Source organism: Trachemys scripta, chromosome 9 (assembly GCF_013100865.1).
Source record: "Trachemys scripta elegans isolate TJP31775 chromosome 9, CAS_Tse_1.0, whole genome shotgun sequence".
Classification (NCBI taxonomy): domain Eukaryota; kingdom Metazoa; phylum Chordata; order Testudines; family Emydidae; genus Trachemys; species Trachemys scripta.
In genome coordinates, this window is record NC_048306.1 from 17680728 (window position 1) to 17704530 (window position 23803).

Below are 23803 nucleotides of genomic sequence, written 5' to 3' on the forward strand. Positions count from 1 at the left end.
TTTTCTATATGAGCCCGATCCTCAGAAGGGCTAAACACTGTAACACCCATTGAAAGCACTGGGATTTACATGGACTCAGCCTCTCACTGGATCTGGCCCTGTATGTTTTAGGTATAAAATGAGAATTACTCAAGTTAGCTGACTTTGATGTACAGGTTAAAATACCATAGGAATGAAGATAGGTGAAAGTTAAGTACTGATTGCTTTGGGGTTTTTGTTCAGAATGACACTGGTGGTTCAATGCATCTAGGTGCCAAAGGTGAAATGGGTGTGATGGGAGCTCCAGGTCCACAAGGCCCTCCTGGAACTCCTGGCAGAGATGGCCTTCCTGGTCCTAAAGGTAACATTTGTCTGATTATTTTCAGTGCAGAGAATTTAACACTGCTTATCCTTCAAAGATGTTGGGAGCAGCGTCTGATATATTCTTGGCTTGGTGGGGAGTTACATAGCATAAATCAGTTCAGAATTTCATCACTTGGGTTGGGTTATCTTTCTGACTTTGGTGTTCACAGGTACTTTGTTTAAAGCAGTAGTAAGCTATCCATGTGACATGTTGGAAGGGACATTCTGAGGCTTTAACTGTTTCATCTTTGAGATCCTTGGATTGAAGACGTTAAAGAAATGCAAACGATGATAAAGATAATACTTGGTAAAGTCTGCTTCAGACAATGTAAAAGGTGGACTGATGGCTTTGCATCATCAAGCCTTCCAGAATTGGCTTTATGCAACATGGATGAAATTCACTCCTCCACATAAAGCCCACATAATCTGGCTGTATGCAGGTGAATTTTGTGAGTTTGGTAGGTAAAATCCACCAATCTTCCTCTGCACCAGGCGGCCAGCAGACTCTCAAACACTGTTCCTGCTTTGAGATCTATTCATTGAAAGCGCTATGTAACAGCTGGATAGAGCTGGTATATTACTTTTAGTTGTTAATGTCGGGTGTGCAATGTGTTGGGGCTTCTGGATCTTTGCTTTGTTATACAGCTATCTGTTCCCTCTGTGCTGGCCTATTCAAGGCATACAGTCCTTTCCCACATGTAGGCACCCATATGCAACCATTCCATATGTGGCCCCTCGTTCAGCCTCCTGCATGGCTTAAGGTGGTGTGGACAGCCTTCCAGGAGCTCACCACCCATTGGGTGAATTTCACTACTTGTGAATAGATCCTGGAGGCCAACCATAGCAGAGTGTGATAGAAACATAATTGATGTTAGCCCACCCTATGGATTACACTTTCCTTTTGCTGTCTGTACATGCTGTAGGCAGTGATGGTTTACCAGGTCAACCAGGACCTTCTGGACTGACAGGGCAGAAAGGCACGAAAGGTGAAACAGGCCTGCCAGGTCCCCCTGGACAAGTTGATCCAAGCCGGCTGGGGTCAAAAGGAGAGAAAGGCGAGCCAGGCATTGCAGGTGAGAAATTCCATACATGGGCCTGTTTCCTACAGGTGACGATGAACCAAGATGGATTCTGAAACCTGTCAGTTATAATCAGTTAGTCCTTCACTGCAAGGAAAACTTAAACTGGATGGGGTCAGGGGTCTCTCTTCTTTTTCTTCTCTTGAAGAGAAGGTTTAAAGTGACTATTTGAGTGTGACTGAGTTGCTCCATATAGTCGGCTGCAGTGTCCTTACTAGTGAACTCTTATTATTGTGTAACATTTGTATCAGAAAAGCATCCTAATGCCCTGGTCAGGATTTGGGTCCCCATTGTGGTAGGTGCTGTGCATCCCTGCCTTGAAGTGCTTGCAGTCCAAGAGTAAAGTCAAAACCACTTGTAAAAGTAGCCCAAATGCAGATACACAGGTTAGAATAAATATGTAGGCTGAGCCTATCCCATACTATTCATATGAGTAACCAGAGCATCAAAATGATCTATTATTGCATTCTATTAACAAACCTAATCTACTATTCTACGCCCCAAGGCAGCCGTAGGGCTTCCTGTCAGTATGGCTGTGAAGCATATTGTCAATGGCTGATGTCAGGAAGCTTGTATTGCCTCTGTCTACACTGGGTTGTTTCTGTTCTGTAGAAATTCATCCAGGGTCTTCCATGAACACTGACTTGTGTTTTATGGTACTGCCTCTTAGGTTAGCTTATATGGAGATTTCCACCTGATGAGAGAGAATCCTTACTTGGCATTTTATTCATATATGAGAAAATTTGCTCCTTTGATACAAAAATAAAAAAATTAGTAATTAAGTTTGTCTTTTTCCTTAAAGGTATTCCTGGAGTATCAGGCCAGAAAGGTTATCAAGGTCTCCAAGGCGACCCAGGGCCACCTGGATTCAATGGGCAACCAGGTGCACCAGGATTTCCAGGTAAGGTAGAAAACCCTGCCCATGTACAGCCTTTGTAATGAATGACTTGGATTGTAAAAATGCACATGCAGTTGGTTTTGTGGCAGCAAAATATGGTTTAAGCCATATTTAGGGAACCTTCAATCCACTGCATCATGGTGTATGCATAAGAGGTCTAGTCAGGCGTCTGGTGAGTCTGCTTATCACTGACAAGCCCAATTCAAGAACGACACAGGTTGTTATAAATTTCACAGATCCATGTATTGTCTCTGTGGGAGTCCAAGATTATAGCATGCTGCTTTCTTCTTGCTCACTTTGCTTCCATCCTCTGAAGCTGCACCCAGTGCCAGGTATTCCCTCCAGATTCAACTGGATTCTGCACTCTCCTCCCAGCTTTCTTCATTGATGTTGAATGACTTCATGTCATTTTTACTCACATCGTAGTACCACCATAAAGGGCAACCTCACTTTCTAGATCTAAATATCTGCAGACTTTGAGGAACTTGGGATCCCTATCCAAATTGTGGATTTATTACTCCTAGTAAAATACTAGACGTACCTGAATGCAATTTTTGATCTGGTTGAAGTTTGGGATTGCCATTGAGGTAGCTGGAAATGAGCTTGCTGCTTAGAGCAACCTGATTGGAGGAGTTGTAAGTAGCCTTGACTGACCTACTTAGTCAACATATCCCTACATCATTAGTCCTTACCTCTACAGTTAGCAACAGACCAAACAGAAGTATTGGGAAGGCTAGCTGGAAATCATATCAATGCTTTTAGCTACTGCATGGATCAAAAATCTTACTTCACGGTATTTATTCTGCTGCATCTGAAGCCTCTACATTTTTTGTTCAGTATTTCTCTACCAGCATTGCCTGGTTGCAAGTCTTGCTCTCGGTGTCATATTGGAATTTATGCAATCTTTCAGACAGCCAGGACCCACACCAGTTCAGGCTTTATCGGTCGAATCCATGGGCTTAAACGCCACCTGGAAACTAAAGAACAACCATTGCAGATTAAGGAGCCACCAGGAGAATGTGCTCTTTGTGTGAAGCACTGCTTAAGAAACTGTCAGCCACGTTCTGTGCTAGTTGGTTTCAGATGGTTCCCAAGTTGTAGTTGTATGTGCAGTCCATTTTTACTCAAGGAGGAAAGGCATACCTAACTTCATCAAGGTCTGCTGCTGAAAGAAAAGTTTTAAATCTTCAGTGCAGATTGGGAATAAAGGTATCTCAAGGCAGCTGGGCACCCAAAGAAACCCCAAATTAGAAGATGGCCATATTCATGTGAGTAATCACTGTATCAAAACGATTTGTCATTGCCATCTATTAACTAAAGTAACCTACTTTCTAGGCCCCAAGGGAGAGCCAGGGCTTCCTGGGCAGTCAGGACCAGCAGGACCTCCAGGACAAAAAGGTGCCATCGGAGAGACGGGGCTTCCAGGTTAGTTACTAAAAGGCATTGATCCGGTCAGTTTGTTTCGTCTCTGCAGAGCAGAGGCAGATTTGCATGTGTAATGTGTATATGAATGTAAATATATGTGAAGTAGTATGCATATACTTATGTGAAGAGTACAGAAAGAATATATGGTATACGGCTTGGCATAGAAAATTCAGACTTGTATAATAAAATATTTAACAAAGTACATTCATTTTAAAGTACTACAGATACAAAGCTGGAAGGGTGTATTTCTATTGTAGCTTTCATGTGTAGTTCATCTGAGACCACAAATCTGTCTAAGAATCTTATTACAATTTTTATTGGGCCTGGTCTCTCATTTTTCAGATTCCACCCAACAAAACAGTTTAGAAATGAAAAGGGCTCTGTGGACTGGCCCATCAGAGGGAAAATAAGATGGGTTATTTGCTCAAAAGAAAATAGATACAGTAATTCAGTTACTTTGGAAGAAGTGTTGGGACAACACCACCAATATTTTGGGGGTTATAGTAGTAATTGGTTGCTATTTACTATCAAGGGCCTCTTGATTTTGTCAGAGTTTAAAAATATACACACACAGGCAATATTTATATCCTTGTGCATTTTATAAAATTCCTCCCCCTTGTATGAGAAATATGCTGAAGCCCTGAGAGATTTTAGCTGTTTGTTTGTTTGTTTTGTTTGTTTTTGATTAAAAAAATAAGTCTCATCAGTCATTCAACTCTTCATTAGTCCTTCCTGGTCAGTTTACAATTTGACTGACTGTTCGGAAGCTGCTGCAAAACCATTATTTTTTGATATTTTGGACAGGTGTCCCAGGTATTAAAGGCTCTCAAGGCATAGCAGGACGTCCTGGCCAGCCTGGCCCACCAGGATTTCCAGGATTAAAGGGGGAGAAAGGCAACCCAGGTCTTTCAGATATTGGAATCCCTGGCCCTAAGGTATATTTCAAAATCCTTCCCTAGAAGGTACTGTGGGTGAATGATATTTCTGTTAAAGAGCATTATTTTTTTTTATGTGAACAGAAAGACACACTGGGATTCAGTGTTTTTAAGATTAAAATAAAGATTCATTTTAAAGGAAAAAACGTTTTTTTGAAAATCTGCATACAACTCACTTCCCCTGCAGCCAACGGTAGCATTGGCTTTCCTCATAAAAGTCTTTGTTTATCAAGAATTGTTTAACAGAGGGCCATCTACCAAGAGAAGCATCTGTGATGTCCATTTCCATTGGTATAGAGAAATATTTTAAAGCAACTAGAACAGCTGGAGAAACCCCTATCCGTGTTGTTATTTGCATTTGGCAGAAAGTTGCATATGAGACTATCCTAAATTATGGCTCACTTAAGATTCCTTATAGGTTGTCATTATGTTATAATTGGTGACATAATGACAACCTATAGGGGGTAGTAGAATGAACTGCTCCATTCCAATCTCAAGCAGCCACAATTAATTCTCGAAAAATGGTGACTACAATATGCAGAGGTGCCATTTAGAGATACATCCACAGGGAAGAGGCAACTAAAAGGTCACAGTTGCTGCTGCCAAAAACTAAAGCTTGAAAAAAGATACTGGTGCCCAGATTTTCAAACATTCACTACATAAGTGATCGGACTTTATAAAAAAGTAAGCTCCTAGCAGCTGTCACTGGAACCTTATGACTAATCTTGAGAGACAATCTGTTTAGCAAAAGCAATACTTAGATAAAATATCACACACTTCTGAATTTTTCTTCCTTCTACAATATCCAAGATAACTGCATGGCAACAGAATCTTGGCTTCTTAAAAGATTCTGTTGCTTCTTTTCCACCTGATGCCATAATCCTGTTTGACCTCACAGTTGTTGCTGTGAAAATGATTTTAATGTTTTAGGGAATTATAGAGTGACAAGGTGGGTGAGGTAATATATTTTATTGGACCAACTTTTCCATTGGTGAGAGAGAGACAACCTTTTTAGCTTAAACAGAGCTCTTCCTTGGGTCTGGGAAATGTTTGGGGAATTATGGCACTTGGGCAAGGAATCAGAACAAGAAGCAGAAGTATGGGTGAACTCGTTGCTACTGCACTGATAAAATAACGCGTAGGCATAGAACTAATAGAAATAGCTCATTGACTTAGCAAGGTATCTGATTGGAATGTTAAAACTAAGGGGGGCCAAATTTATTTTTGGTGTAACGATTGGTAACCAGGATAAACGTGGCCAGAGATCTCCTACCTGGACTTGTCTTGTTGCCAATGATCCCATAAATGTTTATGAAACTTAGTTCATCCCTTACTTTGAAAAGCACGAGTTGGTGGTGTTCCACTCCTTAAACCTGTGCTTATACCATAGGAGCAGATTTGAACGGTTTTTAGCTCCAATTTGAGGAATATAAAGTGTTTACTTAAAATATATTGGTAGCTCAATAACACCTACTAGGAAGATCTGACACTTTATTTACGACTGAGACTTTCAGAGCCACTTGTGGGATTTGAATGCCCAATTCCCATTTTCATGACATCTAGCAAAGCCTAATGGCTGAACAGAAATCTGAAGTTAGTGGAGAGCACTGGAACGCAATGGGATATACAGGTGTGAATCTATTTGTGTAAATAATGTGACAATTTCAACCTTTACTATTGGTGATGATGCGTGAGTCAGAAAGAAAACAGTGGTTTACTTTCAGAGTTGAGGTTCCAGGGCTGACAAGTTAGAAATATACTCTGTGCTTGTAAATTGAACAGGTTTTACATGGCATTATTGACATGCAATACATCTGGGCTCCCACCATGCCATTTTTACAGTGGTATGTTTAAAATTGCTAAAAAAAAATTTCTCCATGTAGAGCTAAAAGAAAATAACCTCTCCAACTTTTCACAATGCCAAAGAACAATCTTTGGGGAAAGGCTCTGGGGAACACTACACAAACAAATTGTAGCGGCCACCATTAAAATCTTTACAATTGTCATTTTCAAGTAATAAACGTTACCAAGGTAGTTCCAGCACTAAGCATTGGTTAACATCAAGTTAGGCAAAAAGAAAAACTGTGAAGATTTTAATGACATTCATTGGTGTCTGTTGTCAAGAACAGGGACATACAAAAAGAATGAAATTAAATGAAAATGAATGGATCTCATTTTTGCCTAATATTTTCCAGGGTGACACTGGTTTCCCTGGATACCCAGGTAACCCTGGCAACAAAGGTACACCTGGAAATCCTGGTTTGGCTGGATTACCAGGTAATCCAGGTGCAAAAGGAGAAGCAGGCCTTCCTGGATTCCCAGGTAATTTTACTTGGAATTTTTATTGGAATTTCCTGTCTTTCGCTCAGGCACTCATGTTTTGGCTTCCGTCTCCAGGTAACTTGAATGGTGGCAGGCTGTAATTGCTCGGGGTTCTTACTGTGGAGCCAGTTCATGTAATGCTTCCGGAATCATCACTGCAAAGGGATAGAGATACATCATTTTAAACTTCCTTCTAAAATCAATGTCAATTCATTTGCAGTGAGGGGACCAGAACACATGAACATTTGTGAAAGCCAATACTACAACTGGGGTTATCTGCAATGGTCAGATTACTAACTCTTTTGACCCACAAAATATCTGAGTTTGGCCATACTTTTTCCCTTGTGGATTGCTACAACAAAGCCCTTGTGGAGCGTGGCTTTTATTATAACTTACTACAAAATCTTGGTTTCTCTAAAGAATTAATTGTAAAGAGGAGATTTTTTCAGTGTATACAAATATGAATTCATTAGGTTTGGCAATCTTATCTAGAGACTTTTTAACAGTCAGTGTAATTCAGGCTAGGGCTACACTACAGAGCTTACAGCGGCTTACAGCAATGATGCAGCTGCGCTGCTAATGCTGATGCTCTAAACTGACGGGAGAGAGCTCTCCTGTCGACTTAATTACTCCAGCCCCGACAAGTGGCAGTAGCTATGTCAGCGGGAGAAGCTCTCCCACTGACATAGCGCTGTCCACACCAGCACTTGGGTCGGCGTAATTTATCTCACTCAGAGGGGTGGCTTATTCACACCCCTGCGCTACATAGCTTATATTGACCCAAGTTGTTGTCTGTAGACAGCCCCAGTGCTCTCAAATCCGAATTTAGTGATATATAAACTAAGGGACCAAACATGATAGGGGCTAAGTGTCCTTAACTCACATCAGCTTAATGCTATGGAGGTGAGACCCATGTCCCATTAAGATCTTTTTCTGGAAAGGAGGTAGGGAATGGGGAATGATGGGTTAGCTGCTGTCCATCATGCTTTCCCTGTGTTGGTAACTAAATATGCTGTTGCTGTTTACTAGGTTATATCCATTTTAGAGACGATACTGTCTGACTTAAGTTAGAGATGCTATTGGCCTTCAGCATTAAGTAATTAAGAAGGTGGGATTCTGAAGGATGGCAGGAAAAAAACACCTTTAGGCAACCATGTTTTATGTTGATGAACTTCCTCTTCTTTAAAGTCCTACTGCCCCTTTAAATGAATGGTTGCAAATCTATGGTATTAACAGTTGCAGCATGTATTGTACAGTATCTTGATACTTTCTTGACACTCTTTACTTGGTCTGACTTGTACCTTATCCAGTGCTTACCAGTACCTGATAAAACACTGCAGTGTCTTGTTTGATTATTTGATTTGATTATTTCACAGGGACACCAGGAATTGTAGGACCAAGAGGTATTGATGGACCCCCAGGTAATCCTGGTCTCCCGGGCTCACCTGGGCCACCAGGTAGGCATGAATCGTACAACAAAGTCAAGCTTGCAGAACCTCAGTTATCTTTGTATTATTTAAGCCTGGCTTATGCTGTTCACCAGAAAGTTCTATGACCTATAGTAGATATCTGACTCCCAAACTGTGACTTGAAGGATTAAACAGGAAAGAGTGATTTGAAATAGTTTCAAAGCTTTAGTTGAAAGTGAAAGCTATGAAATGCTGTTTGAAAAATCCAAATTCCCTTTCAGAAAAATGTAGGCTGGCATTATGGGTTCTTTATGTTTCTTCATAATAATTTCTGACATGGAGTCCCATCTTGGATGGCAAAATTCTCATTGATTACAGAGGGCATATGACCAGATCCACTAATGGCAAGTGCAGATTTACCATGGTGGAATTAGACCTGGCAAAAGGAGTACTGTGATTACAAGTGCTACACTATGCATCGAATTATTGGGTTAAAACTGTAAATTGTCATGGGAGTTTTGCCTGCAGGATTTCGTCCCATGAACCTTTTAAAAATTTGAAATAGCTTCTTTTTTCATATCTTGACAACTATATTGTGTGATGTGTATCTGTTCTCATTCTCTCACACACACGTGTACGTACAGTGTCCTGAAACCAAATTACAATAATTCCATTATACTTGAACCTTCTGTTAGCAACCCTGACTACTTGTGTCACTGACAAAGTTATCTCATTACCTTTTGAAACTAGCAAGTATCTGTTTCTGTATCTGTCGGCTTTCTTTATATTAAGCATTGTAATAGCTTATCCTGTGTTTGCAGAAGCAAGAACCTAATTTCACCTATGAAAGGAAGCATTAGATGGATTTTAATCGCCATTAAACTGCTTAAAGATTACAGTTCTGTGACCTTTTTCTGTGAGTGCAGAAAGCAGAGAAGGAAAGAGTTTTGGTTTTGATTTTAAATGTTCTCATTCACACGGACTTGCTATTACTTGGTCATTCCTTCAGTTTTAGTTTTGTGGCAGGTGTGCTGTTGCTCTAATATGTTGTTCTATTTTTTTTTAGGTGGTGATGGCCGTCCTGGCCCCCCAGGTCTTCCAGGGGAGAAAGGGCAACCAGGTCGGGATGGTATTCCTGGACCAGCTGGACAGAAGGGTGAACCAGGTTAGGTTCCTTCCTTTTTATTTTCTGCTTCTAACTCTGTGTTCTGATTTCTGCTCTGTCCTCTTCCAAAACCATCCATGCTCCCTCGGAACAGCCTCTGTGATTCCCAGTTCTTGAGGATGGACACAAAGGAGGGCATCAAGCCTCCAGTGAGATACAGGGCAGGAACTCTCTTCACTCTTAGACATTTGGCCCTCTAAGGCTTTTGCAGTTGAGCACAATCCCTTCCCCTCTAATTCCATTCCAGCTGCCATTGCTTCTACTACCTCTAGGGATGGGCTGCACCCATCCTGCCAGTTCACTTTATTTGGCCCACCAACCAGGGATGCAGCCGTGGGTGGGCTCACCCAGGTCCACCCAAATCTGAGTGTGAGAGGAGGTGGCTCTGCCAGCACCTGGAGTGATGGAAGGGGTGAGAACCTTGGTCAGCACGGAGCAGATGATGGTGAAAGGGGGTGAGAGGCGGTTCTTCCTACCGCCTGGAGGAGAGGAGGCAGTTCCTCTGCACCTGCTGCAATGCAGGCAGAAGGTGGCAGCTCTGGTTACTATGGACTCACTCCAGGATGGCCCTGGTGGACAGCTGCTGGGGTTGCTGAATGGGGGTAACGTGTCCCCAGTGGCAGGGTAGTGTTGGCGGGCACGAGCTCATCGTCCTTCCCAGAAATCATGTAGCTGAACATGGGTGGGCAGGTGTATGTGGTGCGGCATGGTAGCATTGTTGTGGGACTCATTGCTCTGGTGCCCGTTCTCCCAGGGCAGCTTGCAGGCTGCTGCTGTGACAGCAAGGGCCTCTTGTTCCTTAGCCATGAAGTCTTCCTCTTCCACTATATCCTGGAGCCTTTTTAAAAAAAAAAAAAAAAAAAAAAAAAAGAATGACCCACCAAAGCATTTTAGTGGGTTGTGTGGCCCTCTACTACCTTAAAAATGTCCATCCCTGCTCTAGAACCTTTGGTACTCCCTTAAAAATAGCGACTATCACACAACTACAAATGCAAATGTACCAAAACCCATAATGTGAAAGACCATTTTGAGGATGGAAAGAAACATGCCATGTAAGCAGCATATCACTTTGGAGGAGATCCCTTATCTCTGAGGGGAGATGTGGAAGCGAGCGAGAACCCTGTTAGAACCCCCCCCCACCCCCCCTTAAGGAAACCGAATTACCAGTAAGGGATTCTAACTTCTTATCCTCACCCTAGGCTTCCTGCTTCTGGAGATCTGAGCACTCCACATTTGTAAAAAGATTAATCTGTTTCTTTTCAGGTCAACCAGGTTTTGGGCGCCCAGGACCTCCTGGACTCCCAGGATTATCAGGCAAAGTGTCATTGTTCTTTTTTAATAAGGATGTTTGTAAAATATATCTACACACAAAAGGGGGGAAAGGTGGTAAACGTTTAACTGATATCGTTATACTGTACCAAATTAACAGTGTAGCAGTAACCTTTTATCTCCTATACTACAGTAGGACCTCTCTAATTTGCATCAGTAACTGAGAGACCCATGGCTCACTATTGAACTTAGTGAATTAACAATTCAGCAAAAAAGACAAGATGGTTAAATCGACTGCATCATATACTGTACTTTGTTGATTTACTCCTAACAAATATGGCTTAGTTATAAGGTATGACAATGGATAAAATTTGCAGAAGCACCTAAGTGACTTTCAAAAGTCACTTACAAATTTTCAGAAGTGACTTAGACACTTAGGAGTCTAATTTCCTTTGACTTTCAAGGTGATTAAGACTCCTAAATCACTTGGCCACTTTTGAAAATTGTATCCAGTATGTCTGTGCTATATTATATGAAATGAATAAAGTCTTAATACTGGAGGATCTCACCACAGCAATGTCATGTCCATTAAACCTTTGCTCAGAAGTGGGGTTGTGAGACCCTTATGAGTTTGAGCATCAATGGATTTGAAGAGTAGCAAAGTGAGATTTAGCAAGGTCCACTTGCATGCCCCAAGTTATACAACTTCTTGTCCTGCAAGAATTCTCAGCTCTTTAGAGTGTCTGAGTCTGATTGTCCTCTCACGCCAGTCTTACATTGGTGTAATGCCATTGGTGCCAGTGAGGTGTGTTCAGATTTATACCTTTATAAGCAAGAATGGAATCAAGTCCTAGTACTTCAACTGAAGTTTGAATATTTTACATATAACTAAACTAAATACAGCATCCATAAACATGTCTGTTTGGTTTAACAGGGCAAAAGGGCGAGATGGGATTACCTGGCCCTCCAGGAGCCCCTGGACTTACAGGTTTGAAGGGTGAACCAGGTTTCCAGGGATTCCCCGGTCTACAAGGTCAACAAGGTCCACCAGGCCTGCCTGGGCCACCTATGGAAGGTCCTAAAGGTAGTCCTGGTCCACAAGGTGTACCGGGGAGATCAGGTAGGAATGTGGTTCATACCAGTCCATCTCTGTCAATAATTCTTTATTTTGCTGGCAGGTTATCAGCCTTGAGAACTTCTGAATTTCAGACCAATTCTTTTGATATAGTGTGTGGCTGACAGCTGTGTTTCCATGGTATAACCTTTAAATATTTCTTGGTAACCAAAAGACTGTCTTGCCAAAAGCAACAATATTAAGAAGGATACTAAAAACAAATAAAAATCTTGATTTCTGCTAGTCTCTTTTTTGAAAGACCCTGCTCATACCTGGCAGCAAAATACAATGCATTGATAAACGTGAGATTCTCAGCATGTTGTCACAGCAATCATCTAGAGAGCACCAAATCAACTTTTGCAGCATCTGCCAAATATGCCTTTGTGGTATTGTCACATGATCAATGAATTTCATCGTGCACAAAAATAAAAGTAATAAACTCCATCGTTCTAGGACCCATGAAAATCAAATTCATATTAGCATCACAGCATGATCAAATTGGATAGTGGTTTCTTCATCTCAACATCATGTATGCACATCATTGTTCCATCGTGTCACACGTTCCAGTGGATTCAGTGCAACACAATGCAGTCTTCATCTTTCCATTCCATGTTTGCATCTTGTTCCTGCATCTACTAATTCTGGAAATGATGAATTCCATCCTGGGTTAACATCCCTGAGCAGATCTCTGGTGTACTGAGAAATTAGATTAATTTATGTGTTTATATATTTCATGGAAAATTAATCGATATTAAGATGCCACTTTTGAGCGATTAAGGACTGTGTCAGTGAATATTCTGTCTTTCACCTCTCAAGGCCTTGTCTTATAGTTGTTACTTGGACTTGAAATTAATTAGCAGCTAATACTATAAATTGCCACCCAATACGCTTGACATTCATTTTCAAGAGAAGCAGCTTATTGAAGTGAAGTTGTTTGCTTGCTTACAAATAGAAAACACTTTTTTTTTTAACTGAAACTTCGCAAGTATTCTGAATTTGGGATTTTTCATTGGTGAAAGCTCTGGGTGAGGAAGGTAAACATTGAGTTAGTGCATTTACAAAATAACTCCTATCCGTATATTGGCAATTTAGGGGGCGGGGGGAAGTTGTAGGGTTTTTTTCAATATAAATTTTCTAAGGTCTTTAGGGTTGTGAGCTTGGAGCCAAATTAACCTCTGGTGCAGGTAGATGCAACTCCAAGTAAGGGCTGTGACAAGCTAGACCTTTGAGATCTTCAGATGAAAAGTGGTATCCAAGTGCAAAGTATTCTGATGATGAAACATTCCATAGGGCAGCTGATTGCTGTTCTATAATGATCAGAGCCTTTACTTAAAATAGTTTCTCATCTGAAAAGTTACCCCACAAAATCTAAACTGTATGAGGTAAAACATTACATTCTGAACAATTTGTGATCCCATATTTCACTTGTAGCATAGCTATATTTCTGCTGGTCTCTGATCCTGTTTACATGTTTCATATAAACCCTGCAATTATTAATGGAAATTAGTCGGCAAGGTAGAAGACAAGAACATTATTTTGTGCACATTTTAGGTTATCAGTTGGAAAACACCAGTGAAGTTCTGCTCAGGCATGTTTTCTCTCTTTCATCTCCATTTTTGTTGCATGGAGTGTATAAAGCGAAATGTTTGTCTTGCTCATTTGTGCATGGACTAATGTGGATAAACCAAACTATTACTGCAGTTCTATTACAATCAGCACTTTGTAGAACAAAAGGACTATAGCCCATTGTTGAAATGCTGCTTTTATAACATTTCAACCTCAGGCAGTTAATCATAAAAGCAGCTCTGCTGCTGACAAATTATCCCACTTCTAAGGAAATAATAAATAAAAATGTGAATCAGCTGCATCCATTGCTTGTTAACTTCTGGGTGTATTTTCAGACTAGTTAAAGTGACCAAATTCAAACCCGGTATTATTCCATTGACTTCTGCTGAGTTACATCTGGAATGAGTTTGGCATGATGACAATAGTAAGGGTTTATTAATAGCTAATACAGTAAAGCAGATTCCTAAGAGAATGAAACACTATTTTTAACTCTGTTTTATTATTGACCATGAACAATAATAGTTTGGTGTTTGCATACTGTATGTAAAGCAATATTGAGCTAAATCTAAATTGAAAGGTTTAGTTTAATACATTGACATTTCTAACAGTTTTGATGTTTTTCCCCCTGTTGTAATGATGGCCTTGGTGAACTTTGATCCCTACTCCCAGGTCCTTCAGGTTAGCCCCTTAACTCCAAAATAGTAATTTTGCATGAAGTTGAATGTGTATACTTTAAAAAACCATTTGTTGATGTATAAATGTAGAGAACTAAAGTCAGGTATACCAAGTCATTCTTCATACGTACCTTTGATGTGTAGTAGTACAGGAGAATCAAATGCAGGCTTCCAGACTCCACTGTGCCCATCATTTGGGGACTGATCCTGGGAAGTGCTGAGTATCCTTTGTTCCCTAACTACAGACGAGTTAAGACCATGTGGCACCCTACTAGTGGCTTTCAGAAGCCTGCAGGATTGTGCCCCTGACTGGAAATATATTTTGTAATATTTCTTCCCAGTCCAACTGAAAGGGGAAAAGTAAGATTTCTCCCACCCTCCCCTTTTAAAAACTGGTATGCTGCACAGTGTTCTCATCCCTTGCCTGGAGATCCATGGTTTGCAGGTCAGTTAGATGACAACATTCATTTCTGTAAAACCTGCAGTTGTTGATTAGTCAGGAGTGAGGGCACCGTATGAGGAACACAGTCTGGATTAGCCTTCATAATCTATTATGTTGTTTCTTTGGAAAAGTTGACAAGCATATGTTTTGTATAATCTTAAATGTAGATTTTGAGAGCCAAGAACTCCTTATTTTTTACATTCTGTGTCCTGCAAATTTAACCTGGCTATCTTGATTGTTGTTTTGAGTCTTAGAGAAGGAAAACACTAAATGAAATAAAAGAAAAGTGAGGCAATGGGCACCTCATGTGGTGCCTCTGCTGTGATACTTGTTCTCTGTAAAATATTTGTTGTTCACCAAACCAGTTGGGGGTCTGAGGAGACCTATAGGCTTTTTATTTAACAAGCAGCAGGAGGAAGGAAAGTAGATGTGTATGCCAGTGCATATAGAGGGAAGTTAAAGAAGACTTTTCCAAGGGCAGGCTGGGCAGAAAGATGATTATCCATTCATGCTGTTACGCAGTTCTAGTTATTATGAATAGCTTGCTTAGGGCTTGTCTACACATGAAAGCTTTGCCAGTTATATTGATATGGTTAAACTGATACAGTTCCCTGTGTGGGCCCTCTTATTTTAGAATTAGAATGGCATTTTTTAAGCTTAAATGCCTTCCAAAGTGACATAAACTACCCCAAAAAGGCCCTCTTGTTTGAGAATACAAGTGCCTACCTAGTGACTATACTAGTATAACTATAGCACTTCAAATTCACGTTAGCTTATGCCAGTATAATTTTCCCATGCAGACAAGCCCTTATTTTCATAACCTTATTTCATCTCCATAAAGTTAGTAGAACAGAGAGAGGCTTCCATTGCCATTTACTAGTCTAACTAAATTGGAGCACAAAGCTATCTCCTCTATAAGGCCGCAGAAGATGTTTCATAAGCACTTAGCCATTTTTTCAGATTTATTTAAATCATAGTATACTGTGCATGTAGCACTAGCCAGATGTTGTAAAGTCCCAGTGTGTGTCTTTAGAATGAAAATGACTTGGCATACCTATGTAATTACAATTTTATTCAATGAAGTCTTGAAAGTTTTGCTCTGATGACTTTTAGGAAACAAAGTGCTGTGATCAAAGTTCAATAATGAATCCAATTTAGTTTTAACTATGTACACTAAGTGCTGCTAGAGACTTAATGTACCAACCTATGTCCACATCTCACTCTAGATCTTAAAGTATAAAAAGAATGTGGTCTCCTCTTTTTATCTAATTGTGGTTTTGTCTGCATCACAAAACCATCACACAGTGTGGCTTGAATACCAGTCATGCTTCAGGAGAGGCCCCGCATCTTGGGTAAGCAGAGGGGCTGCAGTTCATGACAGAGGGCCACCTGAGCTAGCCCCGCTCCAAGCTTTGTCTAATACTCTCGATCTCACCAAATTCAGCACAGACTCTCAGCTAGTCATGCATCGTATTTGGAAATCATAGCAAAACTTACATACATTTTATAAGAAATTAACATTAGCAACAAGATGTTATTTTTAACCATTATAAAGCTAGTATTAATAAAGTGTCAAAAGTGTAGAAAAACAGAGCATTGAGATAAACCTGACATGTTTACTGTGGTTTTTAGCTGAACGTTGCATGAAATATATATTTAAATCATTTCACTGACATGAAAATGGGTGAGGGGTGATGGATCCAGATTGTCTTAATTCTGGAGGATGTCAGGGAGAAGGTCACTAAAGACTTGCCTGCACTGAACAGAAGAACTCTTAAATTGGCTTTCCAAGTGTGTTGCAGCATAAAAAAATCTTCCTAAGAAATTAAAACAGACCAATTAGCATTTTGTGGCATTTTTTATCAAGAACAATGCCAACAAGAGAACAGTTCTAAGCATAGATGTACATGCCATGCTATATATTTTCCTCCAGATTACATTTCTAGCACCTGACCAGTGCACATTTAAAAAATTTTCTTTTGTTCCATTTTTTTGTATTGCTCACTAGTATTCTGCTCTTCAACTTCCTTTCACAAATGGTGACATTCGCATCTGTGCAGTGGGACTTAAGTGGTGATTGCATCGTTTGCTAACCTTCTGCACAGAGATGAATTTCAGCCAAAAAGAAGGTGAAAACTTCTGAATCTATTCATTAAATTGGATATTCACCAGACTCCAGGCCACGGAGAGACTGAGTGTTGTCAGTGAAATGGTTACTTAGGACAACCCTCATTTGTACAAGACTAACTGGCAGCAGACCTCACTTGTAACGTTAAAGCAAAAACATGCTCTTCAGTAAAGCTTAAGTTTCTGATTTAATGAAGAGTGTCATGTTGGCCTTAGTAGCCTAATCACCAGAATAAGTTGTATGTGAAAATGTATATATTTGCCTACTCATGTATGGTTTCTTGCATGCATGTTGATTATGTTGTAAATACAAAATATACTGGTGAAACGGGTTATTGTTTAGTGCATATACTATCATCCGTACTATTTCTAACTAGTAATCTTGTTTTGTACTGTGTGATGTCTGATCCTTCTAACATCGATCATTGGGCTTTGGTGAACTCTGATCCTTCCAGGTCCTCCAGGTTAGATTCTTAACTTGGTCAATTTATTTTACTGCATTGCATTTGTCATACGAAAAATTGATGTTTCTCTGTAATTCAAAGATTGTTTTTAAGTGCTGTGGGTACCCTGTAGATGGTACCTGTTGACAGTTAGCATTCCTGAGAAGGTAACCTGTAATTAGTTCTCATGTGTGCAGTACCAGATCCAGTTTCTCTTCAGAATAAGCTTGTATGGTGGCATGTGTCTGTAGCTGTCAACTGCACGACTTGTTTGATATGTGGCACTAAATTGCTACTGAATTTTAAAAAGAAATGGTTAGGGTTTTATCTTCTGAACTGCATGCAGAAATCTCACTCATCAAATCCATTCTCTGTACATGGCCTCTTTGAGGACTTTAAAGAGAGACTTTAAATTGTTAACAGTTTCAGAAGAATTGAAAAGCCCGTACACTTATAGAATCTTATTACATGGGTAGAATTAAGGAGGAGAAAGTCATGAATTCTCCAGCAAAGAGAAGACTCTATTTGTTAGACCCCTTCATCTCCACATATAAAGGTATAAATGGATATAAAGCCTAGCAGCACTTTCCATTTTACTTGCCATGCAGTTTGTGTCACATATGAGTAACGGTGACCTTGTATTTATCACTGTGGAACAAAGGTGAAATGATCTGATCAGGTGTTTTGTTTTCAATATACTATGAGCTGTTTTTATGAACTTACATGAAAATGTCAACAACAGGGTATTTCACCCTCTGTCTACATAAAGGAAAGGGTAATGCAATCCCCAGGGTCGTGTTTAGGTACTCCCTACTGCTCAGTGGAGAAATTTGTTGAGTGCACATTTAAGAAAAAACTAATCCGGAATGTGAGAGAAAATAATTGAAACAAATGTCCAATCTCCATTGGGGTTTATATATTGAAATCAGCCTAATTATTGGAGAGGAGATTAATCAACTGAAAGGGGCATTCACCCCTGAGCTTTGGTTGGGGAAGGCTCTGCTCTTACCCCTACGCCTGTCTCCTCTGCCTCTTAAGAGGTGGAACAGCCTCTAAGAGATGCAGGATTTAGTGGCATTTTTTTACCTTCCCCACTCACAAGCAGCACTTTGGGGAGGGGGCACACCAGGCCTGCTTCCCTCAATGGAAACGTCAAACTCTGTCTGCAGTAGGTGGCAGCATTTTACGCTCTGTGTGTGTCACTCTGTGACACTGGCTTTCACAATGGAGTTGGTCAATCAAGAAAACACTCAAGAGGGGGAAAACGCTATGCATTCCCATTAGATTGGCCCTAACCATGCACTTTGCATTGGGTGGGGGGGGGAAGCCGAGCTAAAATATAGATATTTTAATATAGAGATCACAGTCCTTATATGCAAATCCATACAGAATGCACAGGAGTCATGGGCAGGCTGACTCATACTGATCCATGAACATCTGTTATGTAATATCAAGGTCTGCCAGGGCCAGAAGGTCCACGGGGTCCCCCTGGAAATGGAGGATTTAAAGGAGAAAAAGGAAACCCAGGTCAGTCAGGCCAGCCTGGCCTCCCTGGTCTAAAAGGAGATCAAGGACAACCTGGACGCCAGGTATGATAAGGAGTGATGCTTATTTCTAGCTGGGAGTGTTTTATTTTTAAAAAGAGTAAAATATGGAGCCTTCTAGTTGGAAGATGCATTTTATAATGAACCTAAAGCCAGACTGTAGTTTCTAACACTCTGGAACAGATCCTGGCTTCTAGTGGGCAGAGGAGGTGTAGAGGATGTTGGGATCACCGCTAACCCTCTTCCCTCCCGCACACAGGTGGCTGGGCAGGATTTCTCCATAGTGTCCAAGTGAGAGCAACAGTAGCTAATGCGTCCCCTTGCTCTGTTGCCCCTTGCCAGTGAGGGATGATGACAAATCTCCCAGAGAGAGAGAGAGAGTGTGTGTGTGTGTGTGTGTGTATTATATGCCACTGTAGTCCACCCATTGGTCCTGTTCACAGATGTAATAATAAATGAGCCCTATTGCATGCTCTCCTTTTTTTGCTGTGGATTTATACATTCATGGTGCTGTTTCCTGGCTCATTACGTTTCTAAGTGTAGCAAGAAAGCTTGGAAATCCTATAGATTCTTGTTTGTCCCCAGTCCACCTTTTTTCTCTCCTGAGACTCAATGAGAAGATTAAATAATTGTGAAGCTACTTTGTTTAGGGTGATCCTGGTCGTCCCGGCCTGAATGGAATGAAAGGTGATCCTGGGGTTCCAGGTGTTCCAGGATTTCCAGGTATTTAAAAATCATTTCAAACAAAGCCTTTAGAACTCAGTAATGTCCAACTAGCAGAGGAGAGGAGCCCGCTTTGGGCACTCATGCTGTAGATTTTTTCAGGAAGCACATACTTTCACTGTGTAACTGTATTGGTTTGGTGTTTCAGGTATGAAGGGTCCCATTGGCCCTCCAGGAGCAATTGGTTTTAAAGGCGATCAAGGCCCATCAGGTTCACCAGGTATGAGTCATGGTTGATGCTACCCTGCCACTTTCTTGTCTTCAGGGAGGTAGAATTGGACCCAAAGGCATGGAACCAAGTCCATTCCTGGTGTAACTCACTCAGGTTGGGCAGAGATACCCCAGCAATGGAATTTTGTCCTTGTTGTGCTATGATATGAATAGCAATTTAAACACCATTATAAAATAACAAACACCATTCATTGTTTTTAAAACTTTCCTTCCACTTTCCTAGTAAGGGAAAAGCCACTTAGATATCTGATGTAGACCCATTCCTCTTCATTCAGTGGAAAGAAGCTGCTCAGGAGGGAGGGGGTAGCTGATGATTTCCCGTTCCGACACTTCCTCCACTGAGTTTTTTCAATGTGGTTGTTTTGTGGTACCATGGAGAAAAGGACTTCAGTACAGTTTAACACCAGTAATAAAGCTGACTTTACTCTGTGTTTCCTTGGATATATGGTCAGCCCTTATAAGAGTCAGTCTATCCTTTTTGCAAGGATGCACCGAAGAGCAAATTTTTGAACCTCTAGTTGCACTGTTTATTCCATTGATTAGATCTCTTGGCTGATGTCATCTTAAAGAATTATAGGGCTGATGAACTAATCAAACTTCCCTGTGTGTCTTTTGGAGTCACCTCCATCTTGGATTGTCCATCTCTCTAATACAAACTTTCTTTATCCTAGGTCCACCAGGCTTACCTGGCCCTGCTGGACAAACCATTGTAGTAAAAGGTGACCCAGGTCCTCCAGGTCCACCAGGCCAGCCTGGATTGAAAGGGCCACCTGGATTGTCAGGCCCACCAGGATTGCCAGGTATGATCACTGTGGACTGCAAGCTTTACTGCTTATGTTTATAGGAAGTGACTAGTTAATAGGATGCAATAGACCATTTGTCCTAGGATGAAGTACACGGTTTCCTCCAGAGAGGTTCCTGGGTTTATTTGCTGAGACTTAGGTATGCTTGCAAGAGTGTAACTTTCATTGCTCCATTTATTTTTCTAGGTCCAATAGGCCTTCCTGGGGATCCTGGGCGAGATGGACTTCCTGGATTTGATGGTCCAGGAGGACGCAAAGGCGAGAGAGGACTTCCAGGCCAACCAGGTATAATAAGTACACTAGTTCTGGTCAGGAGAAAGGGGGTTGGTATGTTAAAAAAAAAATAATAATAACATTTTTTTTTAAAAATCGCTTCTTAAGAATGCAGACAAATGTCAGGACTTGTATTATGTTGCAATTCACATGCAACAATGTTACATTTTTAGGAATAGGGTGTCCCAGCTATCCTGCTGTTAGATAGTCCAATATGGTGTCTTTGCTGGCATATGCTGTAGGCTTGTAAAAGTCATTAGTCTTAAAACCGCACAGTGGCAAACTCAGTACCAGTATTGTTGCTGGATCCATTCCCTGGATGTTGTTTTATTTCACTTTGTTTTGAGTTCAATAGAACACTCTTCGCAGCCTGTGACACATGGTGTATAAGTAGGACAGAAACAAACAAAGAGGAGTAGAAGCTGGGAAAATAAAGTGTTATGTTTTTGCATTGAAACAATGAATCAGAAAAACTGTTCTCATGGGGAAAGAATTCCATCAAGTCAGGTCTGTGTGGAGCAAAGGCACTGAACGGGGGGAGGGGAAAAGTTTAACTAGACACCAGCTAAAATCTATTAAAAGCACCAGGACCCAAAGTCCCATTAACTTTCAGTGAAATTTGGACTCTTAAGTGTTTGTCACTTTTGAAAATTTTACCCATCAACTAGAAATAGAAGGCAAATGGGGAGTAGGTGGGAATCAAATTATGCAAATAAGATGGTGCTCCAAAGTAGCATGCCTTGAATGCTTGAGTCGGAACCCTCAGGGCTGAATCTTCATCTGGAGGAGGCGGAGGTTCTAGATTGTAACTTGTACCAAGTTTTCTAAAAAGCCAGGAGACAACCAAAATGATGGGAAGGAATATGCATAACGAAGTTAAATATCAGTGCTGGTGAGAAAAGGTCAACATTTCAACAACACAAAGAGGCAAAAAATTCCACAAAATATTTTTTGGAATTGTTTGCCCTGTTTTTTTGACCAGCTCTGTGAAATATTCTGTTAGCATAGTTTGAAAACATGCAAGAAGAGAATGTCCTTAAGAACCAGGAAGGAAAAAGATCCAACTTTCTAGAAATTGAGTCTTAAAACTTAGCTAATTAAGAGCAATGACAAAGAGGGACCCTGAAGTTCCCAGGCACGTTTTTTATGCTCTGCTCTAAGGTTGTTATGGCATATTTTATCTTCCATTCTTAGAGCCTGTTCCAGAGCCCATTGCAGTCTTTCCATTTGTTTCAGTGGATTTTGGATCTCCTCGAAGAGAGGGAGTGTGTTCTAGCATAAGACCCTTAGCTCAGCTCTGCTATTGACTTGCTTTGTGACCTGTAAGCAAGTCAGGTAGGGCTAACTTGCTAAGCTGCACATACAGTTGTGTGGGTTTGGAATGGCTTACCTACCCTGTTCATAGCTAACTACAGTACTCTATGGCCCCCACTTACTGTAGTTTCTGAGCACATCTCAATCATTAAGGCATTTATCCTCAGAACACACCTGTGAGATATGGCAATACTATTAGTCTCGTTATTTTATAGATGGGGAACAGTCACTGAGGGACTTAAATGACTTGCCCAAGACTACACCGGAAGCCTGTGAAAGTACCCTGGAGCAGGGTATTGCACAAAGGTCTCCCAAATTGCAGATTAGCACCCTAACCATTGGACCAACCTTCTTCCTTGTTGGAGCCATTGAGTACCTAAGAAACATTGCACAGGCTGATTAGACAATCGGTTTTGCTTGCTGTCACATGCAGTTTAGAACATTGGGCTCTTCTGGGTTAATTTTCAGACATGCTGAGCAATTCTAAAGCCAACCGAGGTCAATGGGAGTTTGGGAGATGTGGCTGCGTCCATACCTCTGAAAATCAGGTCCTTCATTTCTACAGGCCTGCACTTATTTACCTTTTTAAAACCCCTTTTGAAAACCGGGGAGAATATTCACCTGATTCGTAGGAGCATTTGGGCTTCATGAATGTGTTCAAAGTGTGCTGTGTTCCTTGGATGAAATGTTCTCAAGTAGTTAACAGATATGCGAACAAATATCTGTGCTGTGCTTCTCCTGTGTAAACAGGCTTTCAAGGTATGCAGGGACCGCCTGGTCCTGATGGCTTGCAAGGCCCACCAGGTCCTCCTGGAACAGCTTCTGTTGCTCATGGGTTCCTTATAACTCGACACAGCCAGACTACAGACACACCACTGTGCCCACAAGGAACAATAAGGATATACGATGGATTTTCTCTTCTGTACGTGCAGGGAAATGAGAGAGCCCATGGCCAGGACTTAGGTGAGATGCATCGTATACACTATTGGTGCAGGCTTTTACAGGGGAAGGAAGCTTCAGCTTCTTCTCACAATTCTCTGATTCCTTGTAATCCCTGAGACTCCTACAGCCCAGGAGGTCATTCAGATAAAGGTAGGGCCATGACTGCTGAGATCTGTCATCTCCATGGGCTTGCACCTGCACCTTAAAGATGAGTGGTCACACACTGAAATTCACAGGCAATATTTTGCCCGCATATTGCAGTTTGGCAATCCATGCTGTGCATTCATAAGAGGCTGAGAAGAATATGCAGATAGTGTTTAAAAGGGGGAGGAGGGGTGCTACATTTCCTTTAAGCACAGTAAGATGAGAATTCTTTTCTGTATCATAATTCATATATGTGTATATCTTATTCTGTAGGTACTGCTGGGAGCTGTCTCCGCCGTTTCAGCACCATGCCCTTCATGTTCTGTAACATCAACAATGTGTGTAATTTTGCATCAAGAAATGATTATTCCTATTGGCTGTCCACTCCAAAGCCAATGCCAATGAGCATGGAGCCACTGACTGGGCAGAGCATTCAGCCATTCATTAGCCGGTGAGTCAAAATAGGCCATAAGATTTTGTGTGGGATCTGAATAGATAGCACGTCTTGTTGAAATGTGGTTTTGGGCCTGCAGGCTGAATATTAAGACATGGTAAAAAGATTAATCAGTTGTATGTATTTTCTCTGAGGAATAATAGAACAACTTCTTATTTTAATGGC

The 23803-nt window shown here is 41.0% G+C and overlaps 1 protein-coding gene across 5 annotated transcripts in view; it reads left to right on the plus strand.

The window, feature by feature from the left end:
- COL4A5 (collagen type IV alpha 5 chain) overlaps positions 1–23803 on the plus strand; it is a 140276-nt gene that overhangs the window by 107995 nt on the left and 8478 nt on the right. For 2 of the 5 annotated variants that reach the window (XM_034782616.1, XM_034782617.1), the window contains 19 exons: positions 251–340; positions 1266–1415; positions 2224–2322; positions 3655–3744; positions 4549–4679; positions 6875–7001; positions 8378–8458; positions 9477–9575; positions 10839–10889; positions 11779–11964; positions 14194–14202; positions 17223–17231; positions 18666–18799; positions 19405–19477; positions 19626–19697; positions 20380–20508; positions 20698–20796; positions 22849–23061; positions 23458–23635. In XM_034782616.1, coding sequence (XP_034638507.1) covers positions 251–340; positions 1266–1415; positions 2224–2322; positions 3655–3744; positions 4549–4679; positions 6875–7001; positions 8378–8458; positions 9477–9575; positions 10839–10889; positions 11779–11964; positions 14194–14202; positions 17223–17231; positions 18666–18799; positions 19405–19477; positions 19626–19697; positions 20380–20508; positions 20698–20796; positions 22849–23061; positions 23458–23635 — 2020 coding nt within the window. The remainder of the gene's footprint in view (positions 1–250; positions 341–1265; positions 1416–2223; positions 2323–3654; positions 3745–4548; positions 4680–6874; positions 7002–8377; positions 8459–9476; positions 9576–10838; positions 10890–11778; positions 11965–14193; positions 14203–17222; positions 17232–18665; positions 18800–19404; positions 19478–19625; positions 19698–20379; positions 20509–20697; positions 20797–22848; positions 23062–23457; positions 23636–23803) is intronic. The other 3 variants (XM_034782620.1, XM_034782621.1, XM_034782619.1) reach the window with 2 other exon arrangements.